The sequence below is a fragment of the Cherax quadricarinatus genome, chromosome 27, assembly GCF_038502225.1.
Source record: "Cherax quadricarinatus isolate ZL_2023a chromosome 27, ASM3850222v1, whole genome shotgun sequence".
Classification (NCBI taxonomy): domain Eukaryota; kingdom Metazoa; phylum Arthropoda; class Malacostraca; order Decapoda; family Parastacidae; genus Cherax; species Cherax quadricarinatus.
This window is the reverse complement of record NC_091318.1, coordinates 26,508,518-26,529,035: the sequence shown is the minus strand read 5'-3', so window position 1 is coordinate 26,529,035 and position 20,518 is coordinate 26,508,518. Positions and strand designations below refer to the sequence as shown.

At 44.8% G+C, this 20,518-nt stretch overlaps 1 protein-coding gene across 4 annotated transcripts in view; it reads left to right on the top strand.

Moving 5' to 3' along the window:
• Ser (protein serrate) overlaps positions 1–20,518 on the top strand; it is a 358,811-nt gene that overhangs the window by 243,618 nt on the left and 94,675 nt on the right. For all 4 annotated transcript variants that reach the window (XM_070089146.1, XM_070089145.1, XM_070089144.1 and 1 more), the window contains one exon: positions 13,735–13,795. In XM_070089146.1, the coding sequence (XP_069945247.1) occupies positions 13,735–13,795 (61 nt within the window). The remainder of the gene's footprint in view (positions 1–13,734; positions 13,796–20,518) is intronic.

Below are 20,518 nucleotides of genomic sequence, written 5' to 3'. Positions count from 1 at the left end.
TGAAATGGATACACAGACGAGGACGCAGACATAAGAAGACAGACAATAAGACAGTGAAGCAGATTAACAAGTAGGCAGATAAGGAGACAGGCAAACAGTGAAGCAGACTAACAAGCAGGCAGACAAGGAGACAGGCAAACAGTGAAGCAGACTAACAAGTAGGCAGACAAGGAGACAGGCAAACAGTGAAGCAGACTAACAAGTAGGCAGACAAGGAGACAGGCAAACAGTGAAGCAGATTAACAAGTAGGCAGACAAGTGAAGCAGACAACAAGTAGGCAGACAAAGAGACAGGCAAACAGTGAATAACAAGTAGAGATAATGAGACAGGCAAATAGTGAGGTAGACTAACAAGAAGGCAGACAGAAGTCGCGTCACGGTCGAGGGAGTACTATCATTGCCCTCAAAACACAAGCAATGAATTGCCTCTGAGATTTTCACCCCAAGTATTCTGAGCGCTGCAATGGAGAGTGTAAAATGAGGAGAGTGGCTCGGAGAAAGAGAAAGAGGGAGAGGGGAGAGTGAGAGGGGGGATATAAGAGGGAGATGGGGAAGGAGAACTAGCCGGTTTCACCTGGTGGGCCGTCGTGGAGGCTAGTTTGAGCTGTTTAGTAGGTAAACAGTAGGCAGGGATGGAGGATGGGGTGGAAGTTGTTGTAGTAGTAGTACTACCAGAAATAGTAGTTGTAGTACCACCTGCAGTAGTAGTAGTACAACCAGAAGTAGTAGTTATAGTACCACCAGTAGTAGTAGTACTGCCAGCAGTAGTAGTAGTACTGCCAGCAGTAGTAGTAGTACTGCCAGCAGTAGTAGTAGTACTGCCAGCAGTAGTAGTAGTACTGCCAGCAGTAGTAGTAGTACTGCCAGCAGTAGTAGTAGTACTGCCAGCAGTAGTAGTAGTACTGCCAGCAGTAGTAGTAGTACTGCCAGCAGTAGTAGTAGTGCCACCAGCAATAGTAGAAGTATAACCAAAAGTAGTAGTAGTAGTACAACCAGAAGTAGTAGTAGTATAACCAGTAGCAGAAGTACAACCAGAAGTAGTTGTAGTACCACCACCAGTAGTGGTAGTACAACCAGAAGTAGTGGTAGTACAACCAGAAGTAGTAGTAGCAGTAACAAGAGCTTCTTACCTCCGGCTGATCGTGGCTTGCTCGCCCTGGACCACTTAGGTGGAGGGAAGGGGAGGAGAGGAGGCATGAGGAAGGCTGCCAAGATCCATCATGCTGCCTTCACACGCCTGCCCTCCCTCCCTACTACAGGTCAGGCTTCTGTCCCTCTCTCGCACACACCTCCCCAGCCCCTGGGTCCCTTCAACCATCTCCAACACTAGTGAAAAATCCAATACTCTCTCCCATCGTCTCGCATCAGTCCCAGCTCTCTTGTCTTCGAGTCCTCTCGCCACTTGCCTTCTTTTTCTCCTTAAAAACCTTTGGCCCGACAATCTCCGGGAGTCCTTCAGGAGTTATGTTTTGTTGTTAAACCTCTGCCAGTTGCTATTCTTCCTTTCCCCGTTCTTTCATTCTTTTTTCATCTTCTCATTGTCGTCGTCTTTGTCTTCTGAGGGCAAATATTAATCACGAATCTCGCCAACCAAGGAAGTTGGTTCAGGCTTTCTGCTTCTGGTTGCTTGCTTTGTTCTGAAGGCTGCAACTTGGCTCCTGTGTTGTATCATGGTGTTTTGAAGGCTGCAATTTGACTCCTGTGTTGTATTATGGTGTTCTGAAGGCTGCAACTTGACTCCTGTGTTGTATCATGGTGTTCTGAAGGCTGCAACTTGGCTCCTGTGTTGTATTATGGTGTTCTGAAGGCTGAAATTTGACTCCTGTGTTGTATTATGGTGTTCTGAAGGCTGCAACTTGACTCCTGTGTTGTATCATGGTGTTCTGAAGGCTGCAACTTGACTCCTGTGTTCGTTTATCTGGCTCGACTTGGAAAGAACTTACTTTGTGTTCATGTCATAGTAATTGTTTTAAAAAGGTCTCGCTAATTTTTACTGCCAGTTATTATGGTTTCATTTATTGAACCATTATCGTAAATTTATTATTATACGACTTTTCTCTCCTTGGGAATTCCTGACTCTCTCTCTCTCTCTCTCTCTCTCTCTCTCTCTCTCTCTCTCTCTCTCTCTCTCTCTCTCTCTCTCTCTGCTTTTGTTGGGTGTTTCGCTCTCTGAAGAGCTTTATCAAGTCGTGACTTTTACTAAGCTCTACACAGCTCTATGAAAGCTTATTCCGCAGTAATATTTTCTTTAGCATTAAGTTAAACTAACATTACCAAGCTGACCATAATTCTCTTCCTTTAATATAAAGGTTTATCAGGTGTAAGTTGAAGACGCTGGTGGCACACTGGTAGCGCCTTCACCCGGCATCCCGGGGGTTTGATCCAGGGAGAGTGTGGGCATCGCAGTTCATGTGCAGTAAATAGGTACCTGGATGTTAGTCGACTGTTGTGGATGGCCCTGGGCGTTAGTCGACTGTTGTGGGTGACTTTGGGGTGTTAGTCGACTGTTGTGGGTGACTTTGGGGTGTTAGTCGACCGTTGTGGGTGTCGTCATGCAGGGTGGTAGTGAACACCCGCCTGGGTTTGACTTCTAAATAAGCTGAGATAGTGCTTAACAGTTCGCAGACAGGCGAAATTATTTACGAACATTCTCTCAGGCCAAAGCAGGATTCGAGCCTGCAAATTTGGCATCAGAGTACAGAGTATTTTAACCACATAGCCAGATTCTAGACTCTGGATTCTGGCTGCGTGGTTAATCCTATCTCAGCTTGTAAGCTGAGATAGGATTAACCTGTAAATTGAACGGTGTAAATAATAATAATAGTAGACCGGCAAAAGGGGACCAGAACGAAGGGCAGCACTCAGTGCTAGTTTACCCTGCTGGGTAATTACCCACATGCACGTTAAGAGCGGGGCCAGGAGCTGTGACTCAAGCTCTACAACCCCATTATAAGCGAATAAGCACACGCTGGGAGGTGGTGCAGCCGAGCACAGACTCTGGTGAGCCAGTACAGCACACTGCTGAGCCAGTACAGCACACTGCTGAGGCTGCTGTTACCTTCCACCTGATTAAGTAATTCGTCTTGTCACGTGATCACAACAACTCTTTGCCCTCCCATCCTCCCCTAACATGCCCCCTATTCCTTACCTTCCCCCTTACCTTTCCCATCCTCTCCTGCCTGGCAGTGGTGGTGTACAGGACATAACAAGAGTCTCGGTTAATTGAGAGGAAGGGTCAAAAGCTCTGGAGGTTTCTGTTCACTGGGAATCCTGCTCCTCTGTGTAACGTGTGGTGTATTGCAGGCTCTGACCTCAACCTTAGGTGTACTCACAGCTTAGGATATTTAGGATTAATCCTGAGTTTTATAATCATTTATTGTAGGTGTGACTTATCAGTGTGTGAGGAAGTGGTTAGTTTACTGTGCACCCCATATCCATCCTGTGGACAGTAGTGGTTAGTTTATTGTGCACCCTATATCCATCCTGTGGATGGTAGCGCAAGAGCATATGGATACACAAAAGGCCTATGAACAAGCCCCCCAAAAAGGTCTCAGTAGTACCAGTAACCAGTTACCAGTGTCAGTAGTGACTCACTACCAACCGTCTGTGTTAATCACTTATTCACTGTTACAGCTGACCTTAGCATGTTTTGAACGCCGCTCACCCCTAGGAACCATCTGGTGAGGCAGTCGTAAAGATGGGGAGCAGAGAGGCAGGTCAGGCTGGGCGCTTCCCATATATTCCGTTTTAATTATACTCCATAATTGCCTATGTGAGTATCCTTTACCCAATCCACGTTTCCGAACCCAACGGGACAAAGGGTTCACAGGAGAACATCTGGATTTACATCTTCCACTTGTCTTAAAAGATCATAATAATAATAATGGACTATCGATAATGAGGTATGCCACGAAACATCTAAGGTGGCAAATTGCTTTAATTCCTACTACACATCTGTTGCATCAACACTAGTAAGTAAACTACCAGCTGCATCAAATACCTTTAACACAGACTCTGATAAGTTTCAAACATACTATACCAATAAAGGGGTAACCCCCAAACAGTTGTCAACTAGTAAGTGTATCTCATGACTTCATTCAAAAAGAACTAAGCAGGTTAAACCCAACTAAGAGCACAGGCCCTGATAACATCCCGTCTAAGTTCCTAAAAGATGGTGCTTCTGAACTGTCAATCCCTATTGCTCACATAATAAATCTATCAATCACCACTAATACCGTACCGGAGGGGTTCAAGGAGGCCAGAGTTACTCCTATCTTCAAGAAAAATAATAGGTCTGATGTAAGCAACTATAGACCTGTTAGTATACTCAGTATAATATCTAAAATTCTGGAGAGGGCGGTGTATTCTCAAGTAGTTAAGTACCTTAATGACAACAACATTCTCCATAGCTATCAATCGGGCTTTAGAAGATCCTACTCAACCGATACCTCCCTTATTAATCTGATGGATTACCTGAGAACTGAAATGTCAAAAGGGAACCTCATAGGTATGGTAACCTTAGACCTGCAAAAGGCCTTCGATACTGTCAACCACAATATATTATGTAAGAAACTTCAAGCTATCGGTATAGGTTCTGTAGACTGGTTTAAGTCCTACCTTAGCAACAGGAGACAAATAGTCAAAATCAACAAAACGGAATCAGAACCCCTGCCGATAACATGTGGAGTTCCCCAAGGTAGTATTCTGGGTCCCTTACTATTCTTATGTTATGTCAATGATATGCCTATCAGTGTCAAGTGCAAACTCCTACTGTATGCAGATGACAGTGCTCTGTTAGTGACAGGTAAAGACCCACAAGATATTGCTAATGTTTTAACACTGGAACTGGAGTCCTGCAGCAAATGGTTAGTAGACAACAAACTATCATTACACCTAGGGAAAACTGAAGCCATTCTCTTTGGAACGAAACATAAACTGAGAAGGGTAAATAATTTTAATGTTCAGTGTAATGGGGAGTCCATCACTTTGGTTTCATCAGTAAAATATCTGGGAATCCCCTTTTGACCCATGCATGTCAGGAGAATTGATAGGGAACAGTGTAGTAAAGAAAGCGAATGCCAAACTGAAGTTCCTGTATAGACAAGCACAGTGTCTACCTACTGAGGCTCGCAGGACCCTATGTCTAGCCCTTATACAATGCCATATGGATTACGCTTGCTCTTCATGGTACTCTGCCTTGACAAAAAAACTGAAAGATAGACTGCAAATCACCCAGAACAAAATCGTAAGATTCATCCTGGGGCTGGGACCAAGAGAACATGTAGGCCAGGATGAATTACAGCAGTTGGATATGCTGAATGTTGAAGACAGAGTAAAACAACTGAAGCTAAATCATGTTTATAAAATTGCTCACGAACAGTGTCCAGAATATCTTGCTGTCAATTTTGTCAAGGTTGGGAACCAAAGCAATCATAGTACTAGGGGGAGAGAGCACAACTTTGTAGTACCCACAGTCAGTGGCCAGGCGTCAAACACCTTTTATTGTACAGCAATAAAGGAATGGAACAGACTACCCGCACATGTCAAAGCCAGTCATAGCATGAACCAGTTCAAAAAGACTGCCAAAAAGTGTCTGATGAATGTAGCTACAGAAAGGGAGGGGAATGATTTTCTATTTTTTAGCTAAAATACGTGTAAATTTTACCTTATTCCTAGTAATGACCCTCGTATTGTAGATAGTCGTAATGACCCTCGTGTAGTAGATAGTCTTTTTAGTACGATAATAAGATGTTATCTTCATTGTAGAATAATAAGAAAATATTATAACCTTTATATTATAATAATAAGGTAAAAGGACCCCAATGGAAATAAGTCACTCTGTCTGACTTTTTTGGGTTATCCCAGGTTCTCTACACATATGCTGCTATGTATGATAATTCTATGTAACTGTATTTGTGTATACCTGAATAAATTTACTTACTTACTTACCACAGTAGCGACAAACTGATGAATAAGACACATGTACAACACCTGGATGTCCTTAGTCTAATACAAAATTGACTTTGGTACCGTTACCTGGAGGTTATTCCGTGGATCAACGCCCCCGCGGCCCGGTCCATGACCAGGCCTCCCGATGGATCAGGGCCTGATCAACTAGGCTCTTACTGCTGGCCGCACGCAGTCCAACGTACGAGCCACAGCCCGGCTGATCCGGCACTGACTTTAGGTATCTGTCCAGCTCTCTCTTGAAGGCAGCCAGGGGTTTATTGGCAATTCCCCTAATGCTTGATGGGAGGCTGTTGAACAGTTTTGGGCCCCGGACACTTATGGTGTTTTCTCTTAGTGTACCAATGGCGCCCCTACTTTTTATTGGGGGCATTTTGCATCGCCTGCCCAGTCTTTTACTTTCGTAGGGAGTGATTTCTGTGTGCAGATTTGGGACCATTCCTTCCAAGATTTTCCAAGTGTAGATTATGATATATCTCTCCCTCCTGCGTTCCAACGAGTACAAGTCAAGTGCTTCCAAGCGTTCCCAGTAGTTAAGAACTTATACGTGCAGTAAAGGATCTCTGTACACTCTCTAGATCTGCGATTTCACCTGCTTTGAATGGAGATGTTAATGTACAGCAGTATTCCAGCCTAGAGAAAACAAGTGATTTGAAAAGGATCATCATGGGCTTGGCATCTCTCGTTTTGAAAGTTCTCATTATCCATCCTATCATTTTCTTTGCACGTGCGATCGTGGCACTGTTGTGATCCTTGAAAGTGAGATCCTCAGACATTACTACTCCCAGGTCCCTTACATTATTTTTCCGCTCTATTGTATGGCCGGAGTCAGTAGTATACTCTGTTCTAGTTATTATCTCCTCCAGTTTTCCATAACGGAGTAGTTGGAATTTGTCCTCATTGAACATCATATTGTTTACCGTTGCCCACTGGAAAAACCGTAGACAGTTTTAAGTGGTGGAGAAGCAGTATTAATTAAGGCATTCAATTTTTTAGAATTAATAGGTGTTCCGTACCTTAGCCATGATCTGGAATAGCTCAAGATGGTACCAGCAGCATCTCAGGTGGTTCCAGCATCCTCCCAGGTGGTACAGGCACCGTTTCCGGCAAGCGGCTAGCCTCTCCCTCCAGCCACCAAAATTACTACTGCAGTATTATTTATGACATTACTGCGCTAGTTACTGCTGCTGCTATCGCTGCTGCTGCTGTTTCTGCTGCTGCTGTTGCTGCTGCATCTCGGTCAATGTATTCACACCGCGGGTTAAAGATTGGTGTTAGGCTGAGTACAGGTGAGGTGGCCACTGTAATTAACCTGTATTCAGCTGCTCCCACCTGCCCGGAGGTTCTACCTGCCCCAGCACTGCTATTTTTCGTATTCCGCTCGCTGCTGCACTGCCGGTTGCAAGGCTGTGTTTAGGAGTGGGGGATGATGGAGGCTGTGAGGATGCCTTGCTCGCTACCTGCCTATATTAAGACAGGTGAAAGCAAGGAAATTTACATTAAGGCGTTGGGTGGGGAGCTTGCTAAAGCCTTTCTCTAACTCTTTCTTTAACATTATCTCTCAGACTGCAGCATTGACCGGGGATCGATCCCGTGCTACTTTGGCCCGCCTTGTGGGAAGCCAAAGTTCACGACGCTCTAACCACTGGGCCATACAATCCTACAAACATCATGCACCCAGCGGGACTAGGCGGCACTGGGCGGGTGGCACTGGGGTATGAGGTGTTGGCACCAAGAAGAATAATGGACCGGGACTGTGAAATGTGGTTCAACTAGAAACGTCACAGGGGTCCAAGAGACTGTCTCAGACGCGCCACTGCCTCCACTCACTCATTTAATCTCACAGGCGTGAGAAAAGTCCTTTCACTTGTTCCCTTTCCAATAGAATCCCATTTTATTTTCGTTTCCACTTTCATATATCTTTTTCACTGTTGTTGCAGCATTGTAAGAGCATCAGGAGGATTTATATACATCATATTGTTGTTAAGTGCCACTGACCTGTAACTCTCAGCAATATTTACGTCAGACTCCATCATGTGCTGCTGAGGTGTGTTTCCTATTTTTTCTTGTTTATTTCTCAGCTTTATATATATAGAGATGATGAGAAGCTCTCAGCGCTGAGGAGGTGAGAGAAGCGTCATTATGTGTGATATATTTTCTGTCACCACTTGACTGTGTGTGTGTCTGTGTGTGTCTGTACTAACCTATATGTGGTTGCAGGGGTCGATTTACAGCTCCTGTCCTCGCCTCTTCGCTGCTCGCTACTAGGCCCTCTCTCCTGACTCCAAGAGCCTTTTTTTTGGGGGGAGGGGGTTATAATATTGCACTTTCTTGTGACGGGCGGTAGAGTGCCTCAGTACCTCCAGTAAAGGGTGAATATATTCACCGAGAGATGTATATCTGCCAGTGTATATATGCTGAGAGTTTATTTTAGGGTTTAGAGCGGTGGTGAACAGGTTGCCTGCAGCCTTAAGACCCTCATGTATTCTATAGGCCTTGAACTCCATTAACCAACATACATACGAGGGTATTTCTGGCAGTTATGTAATCTGAAGGTGGAGGGGATGGCAGCACTTGAGAGTTAAGAACTTAAGAGGAAGGTGGCGAGATAATGTAGTGGCAGGGATGGCAGGCGAGGAGAGAGAGAATTATTGAGTTTGTTTAGGTACAGGTTCACATAAGTACGATTATCGCACATAGTAACATATGTGTAAATTACCCAGGATAACCCCAGAAAAGTTACAGAGTTACTTATTTCCACTGAGGTCCTGGAAGAGAGGGTGTTAATGGCGGATTGTGTTAAGGGTGAAAGGTGGGGAAATGGGACGAAAGTACGAGTGGAAGGGTGAGGAACTGGCAGAAGTTTATAAGTGGAAAAATGTGGATGGACAGGGGTAACCAGCACTTTTGATCCACCCACCTTTCCTCTCCACCCTCCCTGCCCACCAGCCAACCAGTGGCGAAGGGAAAGTGTAAAACGGGTGAGACGTGAACATGGCAATGTGTAGGACGTGTTTGTAAGAAGTGGATATAGTGTGGAAAGAGGTGTGAGTATTAAATAAACCAGTATTATAACCATAGTACAACACCACCACCACCACCAACCCACAACAACCCTCGCCAACCTCCCACGCCCACACATGCGTGGCGTCAGTTTAACGCATTTTAGCAAACAGATAATGCATGGAAATCTGTTGTGTGGGTAAGTACACTCCCATGTTGTCAGCTTAGCTTGTTCCAGAGGCAAGCCTGCCTTAAGGGGAGTAACAACGACGATCTCCGTTGTTTATAGTGCTTTACCTTGACTGAATGGGTTGTTTTGTAACGTCTTAAGAGGGAAGACAATGATCTTGAAGTTATTACAATACAGGTAACGTCAGCAGGAAGACAATGGGGCGGGAGGCTGTGTAAAGATAATCCTCGCCTCATCTTGACGAAGACCTGGATGTTATCCTCACGAAGATCGAGATGTTGTCTTGATGACAGCACTGGTGGTGGTGTCTTCGTGAAGATCCAGGTGTTACTGGAAATGAAGTGTGTGTGTCTTACATTTCAGATTACCCGAAAAGTGCTGGAAACTGGTTTCGCGACCCTTCAGGCCAGGCAGCTACAGACCGTTCATAGGTGGCACAACATCTGACCTCTACCGACAGTGGACAGGCGGAGTAAGACCTAGCCAGGCTGAACACCACAAGTGCAAAGGAAAGCTGACCTCGCTATGAGTTTCTGAAGTAAAATACCGGCAGACCGAGTTAGCTACTGAGTGTTGAGGGGTGGCTACAGTGTTTGTGTGTGTGTGTGTGTGTGTGTGTGTGTGTGTGTGTGTGTGTACTTACCTGTTTGTGGTTGCAGGGGTTGATTCATAGCTCCTGGCCCTGCCTCTTCGGTAGTCGATACTAGGTCCACTCTCTCGCTGCTCCATGAGCTTTATCGTATCTCTTCTTAAAGCTATGTATGGATCCTGCCTCCACTACATCACTCTCCAGAGTGTTCCACTTCTTGACAACTCTGTGTGTGCGCGTGTTTATCTAGTTGTATTCACCAATCTGTGTTCCTGGAATTAAGATTCTCGGCTCCTGACCCCGCTTCTTCAGCTGGTTTCTGAACTATTTCACCTTATCATACCTTCTCTTGAATCTATGTATCAAATGTGCCTCCGCTGTTTTCCACATCCAGCTTGCACCACGAAGGCTAAAGAAGTGTTTCTGAAGACTCTTGTCTCTGAAGACTCTAATCTCGTCTTACACTTCGTGTTGCAAAAGTCTTTATCCGTCGCTAGTCTGGATAAACTGGAACAACGAATCCTAATCCTAATTTTTAAAGGGGTGAACCGGTAAACCAATGGAAGGCCTCGGTCAGACGACCAAAAGCTCCAGCTGCGGGTCATCATGTTACTGACCCGCGTCAGGGAACACTTGTCCTGTTTCCTGACAGACCTTACCTAAGCTAACCTGGAAACACGGAAGGAGGGGGAACACTCTTAGGGGGAGAGACGGAAAGTGAAGAAAAAAAGGGAAAGGAAGGAATGAAGGTGGGGTGAAGATAAGATGGGGAGAAGCAAAGGGAAAGCAGAAATGAAGATAAGGGGGAGGGGAGAAAGGGGGTGAGATAGAAACCTTAACAAATTATGTGTAATCTATTTTGTTCATCCCCTCCCTCTCTCCCCCTCCCTGTGTTCCTCTTCCCCCTTCACCGTGGTTGCTGGTGGCACCACAGGGGGCCAGCTAGTGCCTATTGTCTACCTGCTCCATTATAATAGATAGAGCCAAGAAGGAATCTATCAGCTGCCTCGCGCCACACATCAGTTGACGTGGTAAATAATAGACACCTGGAATTATTCCATTAAGATCTCCGTCCTCCCTTCCCCAGGGGGCGGGGAGGTGCTGCACTCAGGGGGCGGGGTGGTGCTACACACAGGGGTAAGGGAGGTGATCACTGCTCCTGTGGTTCATCTACTATGGTCTGTATAAGTTGTATCATGTACTTGTAGAAATAGATTATTATTGTTCATTTTTGATGCATTACACAGTCTGCCATTTCTCTTGCTGTCACAAGTAGTAATTTCAGTGTGTTGGTTTGGCACCAATCCCTCCAGTATCTCCCAGGTGTAGATTATGATGCATCTTTCTCGCCTACGTTCCGAGGAGTGCAGTTCAAGGGACTCTAATCCTTCCCAGTAACTTCAGATGCTTGACCGAACATATACGGCCAGTGAAGGTTCACTGGACGTTGTGCAGTTTTGTGATATCTCTTGTCTTGAAGGTGGCCGTCAGTATACGGTGATGTTGCAGCACGGAGAGAACAAGAAACTTGAAGAGAACCATCTTTGGTTCAGCATCTTTGGTTCACTATTTTTGGCTTACCATCTCTTGTTAGATTAGGTTGTAGTTATCCAATTTATCATTTTCTTTAATGTTTAGCGCGTTATTTTTTTAATAAAATCGTCCTTTTTCTCCATCCTTTTCCTCCTCTTCAACTCCTCCACTCCATCCTTCTCTTCCCTAATCTTCCTCTTCCTTCTTCCCTCTGCCCTTCCCGCCCTCTTCCTCCTCCTCCTCTTCCTGGCCCTGACGACACAAATAAAACATCTTTATATACACACGGAGGAGGTGAACCATAACGCAGAGGGCAGGCAGAGGGAGGGAGGGAGGGAGGGGAGAAGGAAGAGAGGGAGGGTGAATCTATGCTCTGCTAATTCTTGAGATTATTCGGTAGTGCTTAAGTGCTTGTGAGTGGGCGTTGGGGTGGGTGGGGAAGGGGTGAGTGGGGGTAGGGATGAGTGGAGGTACGGGTGAGTGGGGGTAGTGGTGAGTGGGGGCAGTGGTGAGTGGGGATAGTTGTGGGTGGGGGGTACGAGTGAGTGGGGGTAGAGGTGAGTGGGGTGCTGGGCGTATTCGCACTCCTAAATTCTCCATTAATTCTCTCCACTCCAACAACTACTCGTTCCCCATTAGTATACGAATGGGCCATCAGCCCTTAGAGAGAGAGTTACATTCTCCGAGCGACATAAAATATGTCAGGTCGTTGTGTCACAGGTAAACACAGGCAGGGAAAAAAAGGAGGCAGGGAAGAAATTTCCCAGGGAAATTTTGATAAAAATTAATCCTGACTTTTGGAAGTTGTCTGATGTCTTATTGCAAGTCTTGTACATAGACCAGTGCCTCTTCTACCCCCCCCCCCTTCCCGCTGTCCCACTCACATCCCTCCCAACTTTCTGCCGCTTATAACTATGCTAATGAACACAGATAAATCCTAGCCAGCCTAAATGTATGCGAAAATAACTTCCAGACATTTAGTGAACCGCTCTGGGCAGAACAGTCAGGGTTAATAATCCGTCTGTAATTTTAAGCCTCTGGCCCGAGACGTCGGGTTAATTGAAATTGTTTCCTGCAGAGTACTGCAAGACGAAGTTGAAGTTGACACTTACAAGCGGCTAGTCTCCCAGTTTGGAGATGACTGGATGAGAGACGTCCATTTTGGGACGTTCCACACTCTCTAATATCCAGTATCATGCGATTGTTTTTTCTAAACCCTCATTCGTTTAGCGAAGTGTGCTGAAGAGCGGTTAGACTGTCAGGTTCTACACACACACACACACACACACACACACACACACACACACACACACACACACACACACACACATACATACATACATGATTACTGATTTACCGTTATGGTACTTCTGTCGTGCGCCTTATATGCCGAAAATACGGCAAGTGCTGCAAGCGCTGGAAATTAAAAAAAATTATGACCAGAGATCGATGACGGGACACCAGGAGCACAGCTCTGCTACTGTACCTACAACTACGTCATTATACACATCATTGTAACATCTCCTTCCATGCGTCATACACACACACACACACACCAGGCGCTAAGACTCGACCCCTTCAATCACAAATAGGTGAACACACACACACACACACACACACACACACACACACACACACACACACACACACACACACACACATTTACCCTCAAACATCCCCTGACGGCCCTATCTGGGCCCTCTCAGGTGAAGGGCCATGATTCAGGGTGATGTACTAACGTCTAATTAATATTCTTGCTCATTAAACCCCGGTTGTATATCTGCCAATTATATTCTCTGATGTATGGGTCTATCAATGCTCTTTACAATGTGGCCAGCCGCCCTAACCTGTACTCTCACCCCACCCACCGGCTTGCTTGCCCACCCTATCCCTTTCACCCACCCACCCACCGGCTTGTCCACTCTATCTCTTCACCCACCCACTGCTCTTGTGGCTGTTAAACCCTTTGCTGGAATGCTTCACGGTACCCGCATTTATACACTGATATCCCTCAGCTTAGACTGACATATTCCATCACTTGATTTAAAAAAAAAAACTATCCTGGGTGGTGGAACACGACAGGGAAACATAGCTCTGGCCTAAATGTTGTATGGAATTAGGTAGCAGCACACTCAGGGTGTTCTACACAACTATCGTATGGAATTGGATAGCAACACACACTGAATGTCCTGTGTAACTATCGTATAGAATAGTTTAGCTGAACACTGCTAATTTATCCTATATTGTATAAAAAGAATCGGTCTAACATATAACACTGAAGGCCTCAATCACCTATCCACTTTCTTTGGTGCTCATCCTCTCACTGTTGACATTGTTCTCATATCATCATTATATATCACACCTATACCCCATAACTATGCCTGTGATGTGGTTCATAGATGAATGTTTGTGTTTACAAATCCTCAGTAACAGCTGACTTCTCTTCCTACAGCTATCTGCAAGCAAGGATGCCACCCGGAGCACGGCACCTGCAAGGTGCCAGGCCAGTGCGAGTAAGTAACCCTCCAAACAATCGCGTTCTACATTACCTCCTGCAGCACTCTCTTGGCTCGGTGATGGCTTGGCTAAGTGGCTTTGCTGAGTGGCTTGGTGATGGCTTGGCTAAGTGGCTTGGTGATAGCAGCAGCCTCATTATTATTTTTGCTTTAATATATTAATTATTTTGTTATTATATTTATTATTTTTAACGCACCGGCCGTCTCCCACCGAGGCAGGGTGACCTGAAAAGAAAAACTTTCATTTTCCTTTTTACATTTAGTAATGTATACAGGAGAAGGGGCTTACGGCTGAAGGATTCTAACCCACTTTTCCCCATTATTATTTTGAGTAAACGCCAAACCATTAAGGTTCCTATAGCAGCAGGAGAATTGGAGATAATCAGGTTTGATCAGAGGCGGAGAAGGGTAGCTCCTGTTCCTTGGATTAAGAGCTTATCAGTAGCATGGTATAGGTAAATGCGTCTTGAGGGGCACGTCATTTCCCCTGTCTAATAATAATATATTATTTTTCCCCTATAATCTACCTTGTCCCTAATTACTATCGCATTTGCTTTGCTTTCGTAAGGTGAAGTCCGGGATCTTTCCTTAAATCATGGTATAACTTAACAAATCTTTCAGGATAATTGTGTTGAGGTCTGTAGAGGTCTGAACTTTGCTCAGACTTCTACAAACACCAGTTGTCCTCAAAGGTTTAAATTATACCATGAATTAAGGGAAGATCCTGGACTTCACCTTACGAAAGCAGACAAAGCAAATGCGATAGTAATTAGGAACTAGGTAGATTATAGGGTAAAAATAAACGTGATATTAGGAGACACGGAAACTCGGGCGCCTCTTGACGTTCTCTGGTCCTCCCGTTCCACTCTCAGGTCATGCGACGTGAGGCCTGCAGCAAGGATACCGGCTTGTTGCTCGTTTTTTTAGAGCTCCCGTTGGTCATTTTTAGAGCCACTGTAAACATCGACGAGCGGTAGTTAATTGCGGTCGTTTTGCCTGTGTAAATGACGTTGTTTCTGCAGCTGTGAGGGATTAGGCGGTGTGTTTTACATAGTCCTGTGATGGAGAGAAGACTTTGTGGAGTCGTTCACACGCACTCGAAAGATAAATGCGCGCGCGCACACACACACACACACACACACACACACACACACACACACACACACACACACACACACACACACACACACACACACACACACACACACACACTTTGGCGGGGCCAGGAGCTGTGAATCGACCCCTGCATCCACAACTAGGTGAGTATACACACACACATACACACAAGGGGCATGTCCTACGAGGAGAGGTTAAGGGAAATCGACCTGATGACACTGGAGGACGGAGGAGATAGGGGGGATATGATAACGACATATAAAATACTGAGAGGAATTGACAGTGTGGACAGACAGGAGGTTCCAGAGATGGAACACAGCAACAAGGGGAAGTTGAAGACTCAGATGAATCACAAGGATATTAGGAAGTATTTCTTCAGTCACAGAATTGTCAGGAAGTGGAATAGTCTGGGAAGTGATGTAGTGGAGGCAGGATCCATACATATCCTTAAGAAGAAGTATGATAAATCTCATGGAGCAGGAAGAGTGGCCCAGTAGCGACCAATGAAGAGGCGGGGCCAGGAGCTGTGACTCGACCCCTGCATCCACAACTAGGTGAGTTCATAGGGCCTGCAGGTTAGTCTCCAATACAACCTACCCAACATTCTCGACCTGACTCTCCACATTATATATATTCTTGTACTCTTTACCCACGTAGATCTGTATGTGACCTGATAAAGCCCACTGTGTGGACGAAACGTTGTCAATAAAGGATCGCAAGATGCTTAATTTTTCCGACAGTCACAAGGTAAGAAGTGGTTCCAAGAGCTGGAGATCAACATCCTCTTTGTCAAACTCAGAGGTACACAGATGCTGCGCGAGTTCGTGCACTGTTCTGTTTGTTGCTAAACGATATTGCAGTATTTTTCTAACGCCACGATCGTTTTGTGACGCCAAGAGCACAGTGTAGTGACGGAGGAGGAGGAGGAGCAGCAGCTATCACCACACCGTCCAGTATCGCCAAGGCACACGGAACGGCCAGAAGATTAACTTTTATCGCCGTGTCAAACAGAACAACGTGGAATAACCTGCGTGGAAACTACAAGGGCTACGACCTCTCCATTTGGGCTAAACGCCAATAAAAATGTGTAATGAAGGTTGTTAAGCTGTGTCCCGCGGAGGTGACTTGTTTTTGCTGCCACCACTGCTTTCTCACCTCAAGTAGCGCAGCCAGGTACAACCTCATTAGTAAACCTGGAGCTAGGAGTGAGGGGACAGGTCAGGAGTGAGGGGACAGGTCAGGAGTGAGGGGACAGGTCAGGAGTGAGGGGACAGGTCAGGAGTGAGGGGACAGGTCAGGAGTGAGGGGATAGGTCAGGAGTGAGGGGACAGGTCAGGAGTGACAACTTCTCCACCGGTGTAACAGCGACTATTCCGTACACTAAAAATAACAAAGTAGGAAAAAAATCTACCCATATTTCCCTGCCATGGAACACACAGGATGGGTTACATAAACGAAGCGAATAGATCTATCGATAGATGTCTATCTTCGAAGACGTCTATCTTCAATAGACGTCGTCAAGCATTCTGGGTTCGGCTATTGCAGCTTCAAATTTTTCATTCCAGCAAGGCTGAAGTTAATATTTGTAAATTAACTCCCTTATTGAATTGCTTCACAGTGTGATGTGGGAAGGAGTTAATGAGGATATTATCATAGAGAATATATATATATTTTTTTATTTATTATCACACTGACCGATTCCCACCAAGGCAGGGTGGCCCGAAAAAGAAAAACTTTCACCATCATTCACTCCATCACTGTCTTGCCAGAAGGGTGCTTTACACTACAGTTTTTAAACTGCAACATTAACACCCGTCCTTCAGAGTGCAGGCACTGTACTTCCCATCTCCAGGACTCAAGTCCGGCCTGCCGGTTTCCCTGAACCCCTTCATAAATGTTACTTTGCTCACACTCCAACAGCACGTCAACTATTAAAAACCATTCGTCTCCATTCACTCCTATCAAACACGCTCACGCACGCCTGCTGAAAGACCAAGCCCCTCGCACACAAAACCTCCTTTACCCCCTCCCTCCAACCTTTCCTAGGCCGACCCCTACCCCGCCTTCCTTCCACTACAGACTGATACACTCTTGAAGTCATTCTGTTTCGCTCCATTCTCTCTACATGTCCGAACCACCTCAACAACCCTTCCTCAGCCCTCTGGACAACAGTTTTGGTAATCCCGCACCTCCTCCTAACTTCCAAACTACGAATTCTCTGCATTATATTCACACCACACATTGCCCTCAGACATGACATCTCCACTGCCTCCAGCCTTCTCCTCGCTGCAACATTCATCACCCATGCTTCACACCCATATAAGAGTGTTGGTAAAACTATACTCTCATACATTCCCCTCTTTGCCTCCAAGGACAAAGTTCTTTGTCTCCACAGACTCCTAAGTGCACCACTCACCCTTTTCCCCTCATTAATTCCATGATTCACCTCATCCTTCATAGACCCATCCGCTGACACGTCCATTCCCAAATATCTGAATACATTCACCTCCTCCATACTCTCTCCCTCCAATCTGATATCCAATCTTTCCTCGCCTAATATTTTTGTTATCCTCATAACCTTACTCTTTCCTGTATTCACTTTTAATTTTCTTCTTTTGCACACCCTACCAAATTCATCCACCAATCTCTGCAACTTCTCTTCAGAATCTCCCAAGAGCACAGTGTCATCAGCAAAGAGCAACTGTGACAACTCCCACTTTGTGTGATTCCTTATCTTTTAACTCCACGCCTCTTGTCAAGACCCTCGCATTTACTTCTCTTACAACCCCATCTATAAATATATTAAACAACCACGGTGACATCACACATCCCTGTCTAAGGCCTACTTTTACTGGGAAATAATTTCCCTCTTTCCTACATACTCTAACTTGAGCCTCACTATCCTCGTAAAAACTCTTCACTGCTTTCAGTAACCTACCTCCTACACCATACACCTGCAACATCTGCCACATTGCCCCCCTATCCACCCTGTCATACGCCTTTTCCAAATCCATAAATGCCACAAAGACCTCTTTAGCCTTATCTAAATACTGTTCACTTATATGTTTCACTGTAAACACCTGGTCCACACACCCCCTACCTTTCCTAAAGCCTCCTTGTTCTTCTGCTATCCTATTCTCCGTCTTACTTTTAATTCTTTCAATAATAACTCTACCATACACTTTACCAGGTATACTCAACAGACTTATCCCCCTATAATTTTTGCACTCTCTTTTGTCCCCTTTGCCTTTATACAAAGGAACTATGCATGCTCTCTGCCAATCCCTAGGTACCTTACCCTCTTCCATACATTTATTAAATAATTGCACCAACCACTCCAAAACTATATCCCCACCTGCTTTTAACATTTCTATCTTTATCCCATCAATCCCGGCTGCCTTACCCCCTTTCATTTTACCTACTGCCTCACGAACTTCCCCCACACTCACAACTGGCTCTTCCTCACTCCTACAAGATGTTATTCCTCCTTGCCCTATACACGAAATCACAGCTTCCCTATCTTCATCAACATTTAACAATTCCTCAAAATATTCCCTCCATCTTCCCAATACCTCTAACTCTCCATTTAATAACTCTCCTCTCCTATTTTTAACTGACAAATCCATTTGTTCTCTAGGCTTCCTTAACTTGTTAATCTCACTCCAAAACTTTTTCTTATTTTCAACAAAATTTGTTGATAACATCTCACCCACTCTCTCATTTGCTCTTTTTACATTGCTTCACCACTCTCTTAATCTCTCTCTTTTTCTCCATATACTCTTCCCTCCTTGCATCACTTCTACTTTGTAAAAACTTCTCATATGCTAACTTTTTCTCCCTTACTACTCTTTACATCATCATTCCACCAATCGCTCCTCTTCCCTCCCGCACCCACTTTCCTGTAACCACAAACTTCTGCTGAACACTCTAACACTACATTTTTAAACCTACCCCATACCTCTTCGACTCCATTGCCTATGCTCTCATTAGCCCATCTATCCTCCAATAGCTGTTTATATCTTTCCCTAACTGCCTCCTCTTTTAGTTTATAAACCTTCACCTCTCTTCCCTGATGCTTCTATTCTCCTTGTATCCCATCTACCTTTTACTCTCAGTGTGGCCCGGTGGCCTGGTGGCTAAAGCTCCCGCTTCACACACGGAGGGCCCGGGTTCGATTCCCGGCGGGTGGAAACATTTCGACACGTTTCCTTACACCTGTTGTCCTGCTCACCTAGCAGCAAATAGGTACCTGGGTGTTAGTCGACTGGTGTGGGTCGCATTCTGGGGGACAAGATTAAGGACCCCAATGGAAATAAGTTAGACAGTCCTCGATGACGCACTGACTTTCTTGGGTTATCCTGGGTGGCTAACCCTCCGGGGTTAAAAATCCGAACGAAATCTTAAAGTGATCTGATATATCTGTGGCCCCTCTATAAACATGTACATCCTGTCTACTCAACAGTCTTTTATCTACCAATACATAATCCAACAAACTACTGTCATTTCGCCCTACATCATATCTTGTATACTTATTTATCCTCTTTTTCTTAAAATATGTATTACCTATAACTAAACCCCTTTCTATACAAAGTTCAATCAAAGGGCTCCCATTATCATTTACACCTGGCACCCCAAACTTACCTACCACACCCTCTAAAAGTTTCTCCTACTTTAGCATTCAGGTCCCCTACCACAATTACTCTCTCACTTGGTTCAAAGGCTCCTATACATTCACTTAACATCTCCCAAAATCTCTCTCTCTCCTCTGCATTCCTCTCTTCTCCAGGTGCATACACGCTTATTATGACCCACTTCTCGCATCCAACCTTTACTTTAATCCACATAATTCTTGCATTTACACATTCATATTCTCTTTTCTCCTTCCATAACTGATCATTCAACATTACTGCTACCCCTTCCTTTGCTCTAACTCTCTCAGATACTCCAGATTTAATCCCATTTATTTCCCCCCACCGAAACTCCCCTACCCCCTTCAGCTTTGTTTCGCTTAGGGCCAGGACATCCAACTTCTTTTCATTCATAACATCAGCAATCATCTGTTTCTTGTCATCCGCACTACATCCACGCACATTCAAGCATCCCAGTTTTATAAAGTTTTTCTTCTTCTCTTTTTTAGTAAATGTCTACAGAAGAAGGGGTTACTAGCCCATTGCTCCCGGCATTTTAGTCGCCTCATACGACACGCATGGCTTACGGAGGAAAGATTCTTTTCCACTTCCCCATGGACAATAGAAGAAATAAAGAAGAACAAGAGCTATGTAGAAAAAGGAGAAAAACCTAGATGTATATATATATATATATATGCATGTGCATGTCTGTGAAGTGTGACCAAAGTGTAAGTTGGAGTAGCAAGATATCTCTGTTATCTAGCGTGTTTATGAGACAGAAAAAGACACCAGCAATCCTACCATCATGCAAAACAGTTACAGGTTTCTGTTTCACAGTCATCTGGCAGGAAGGTAGTACTTCCCTGGGTGGTTGCTGTCTACCAACCTACTACTATATATATATATATATCTATATATATATATATATATATATATATATATATATATATATATATATATATATATATATATATAT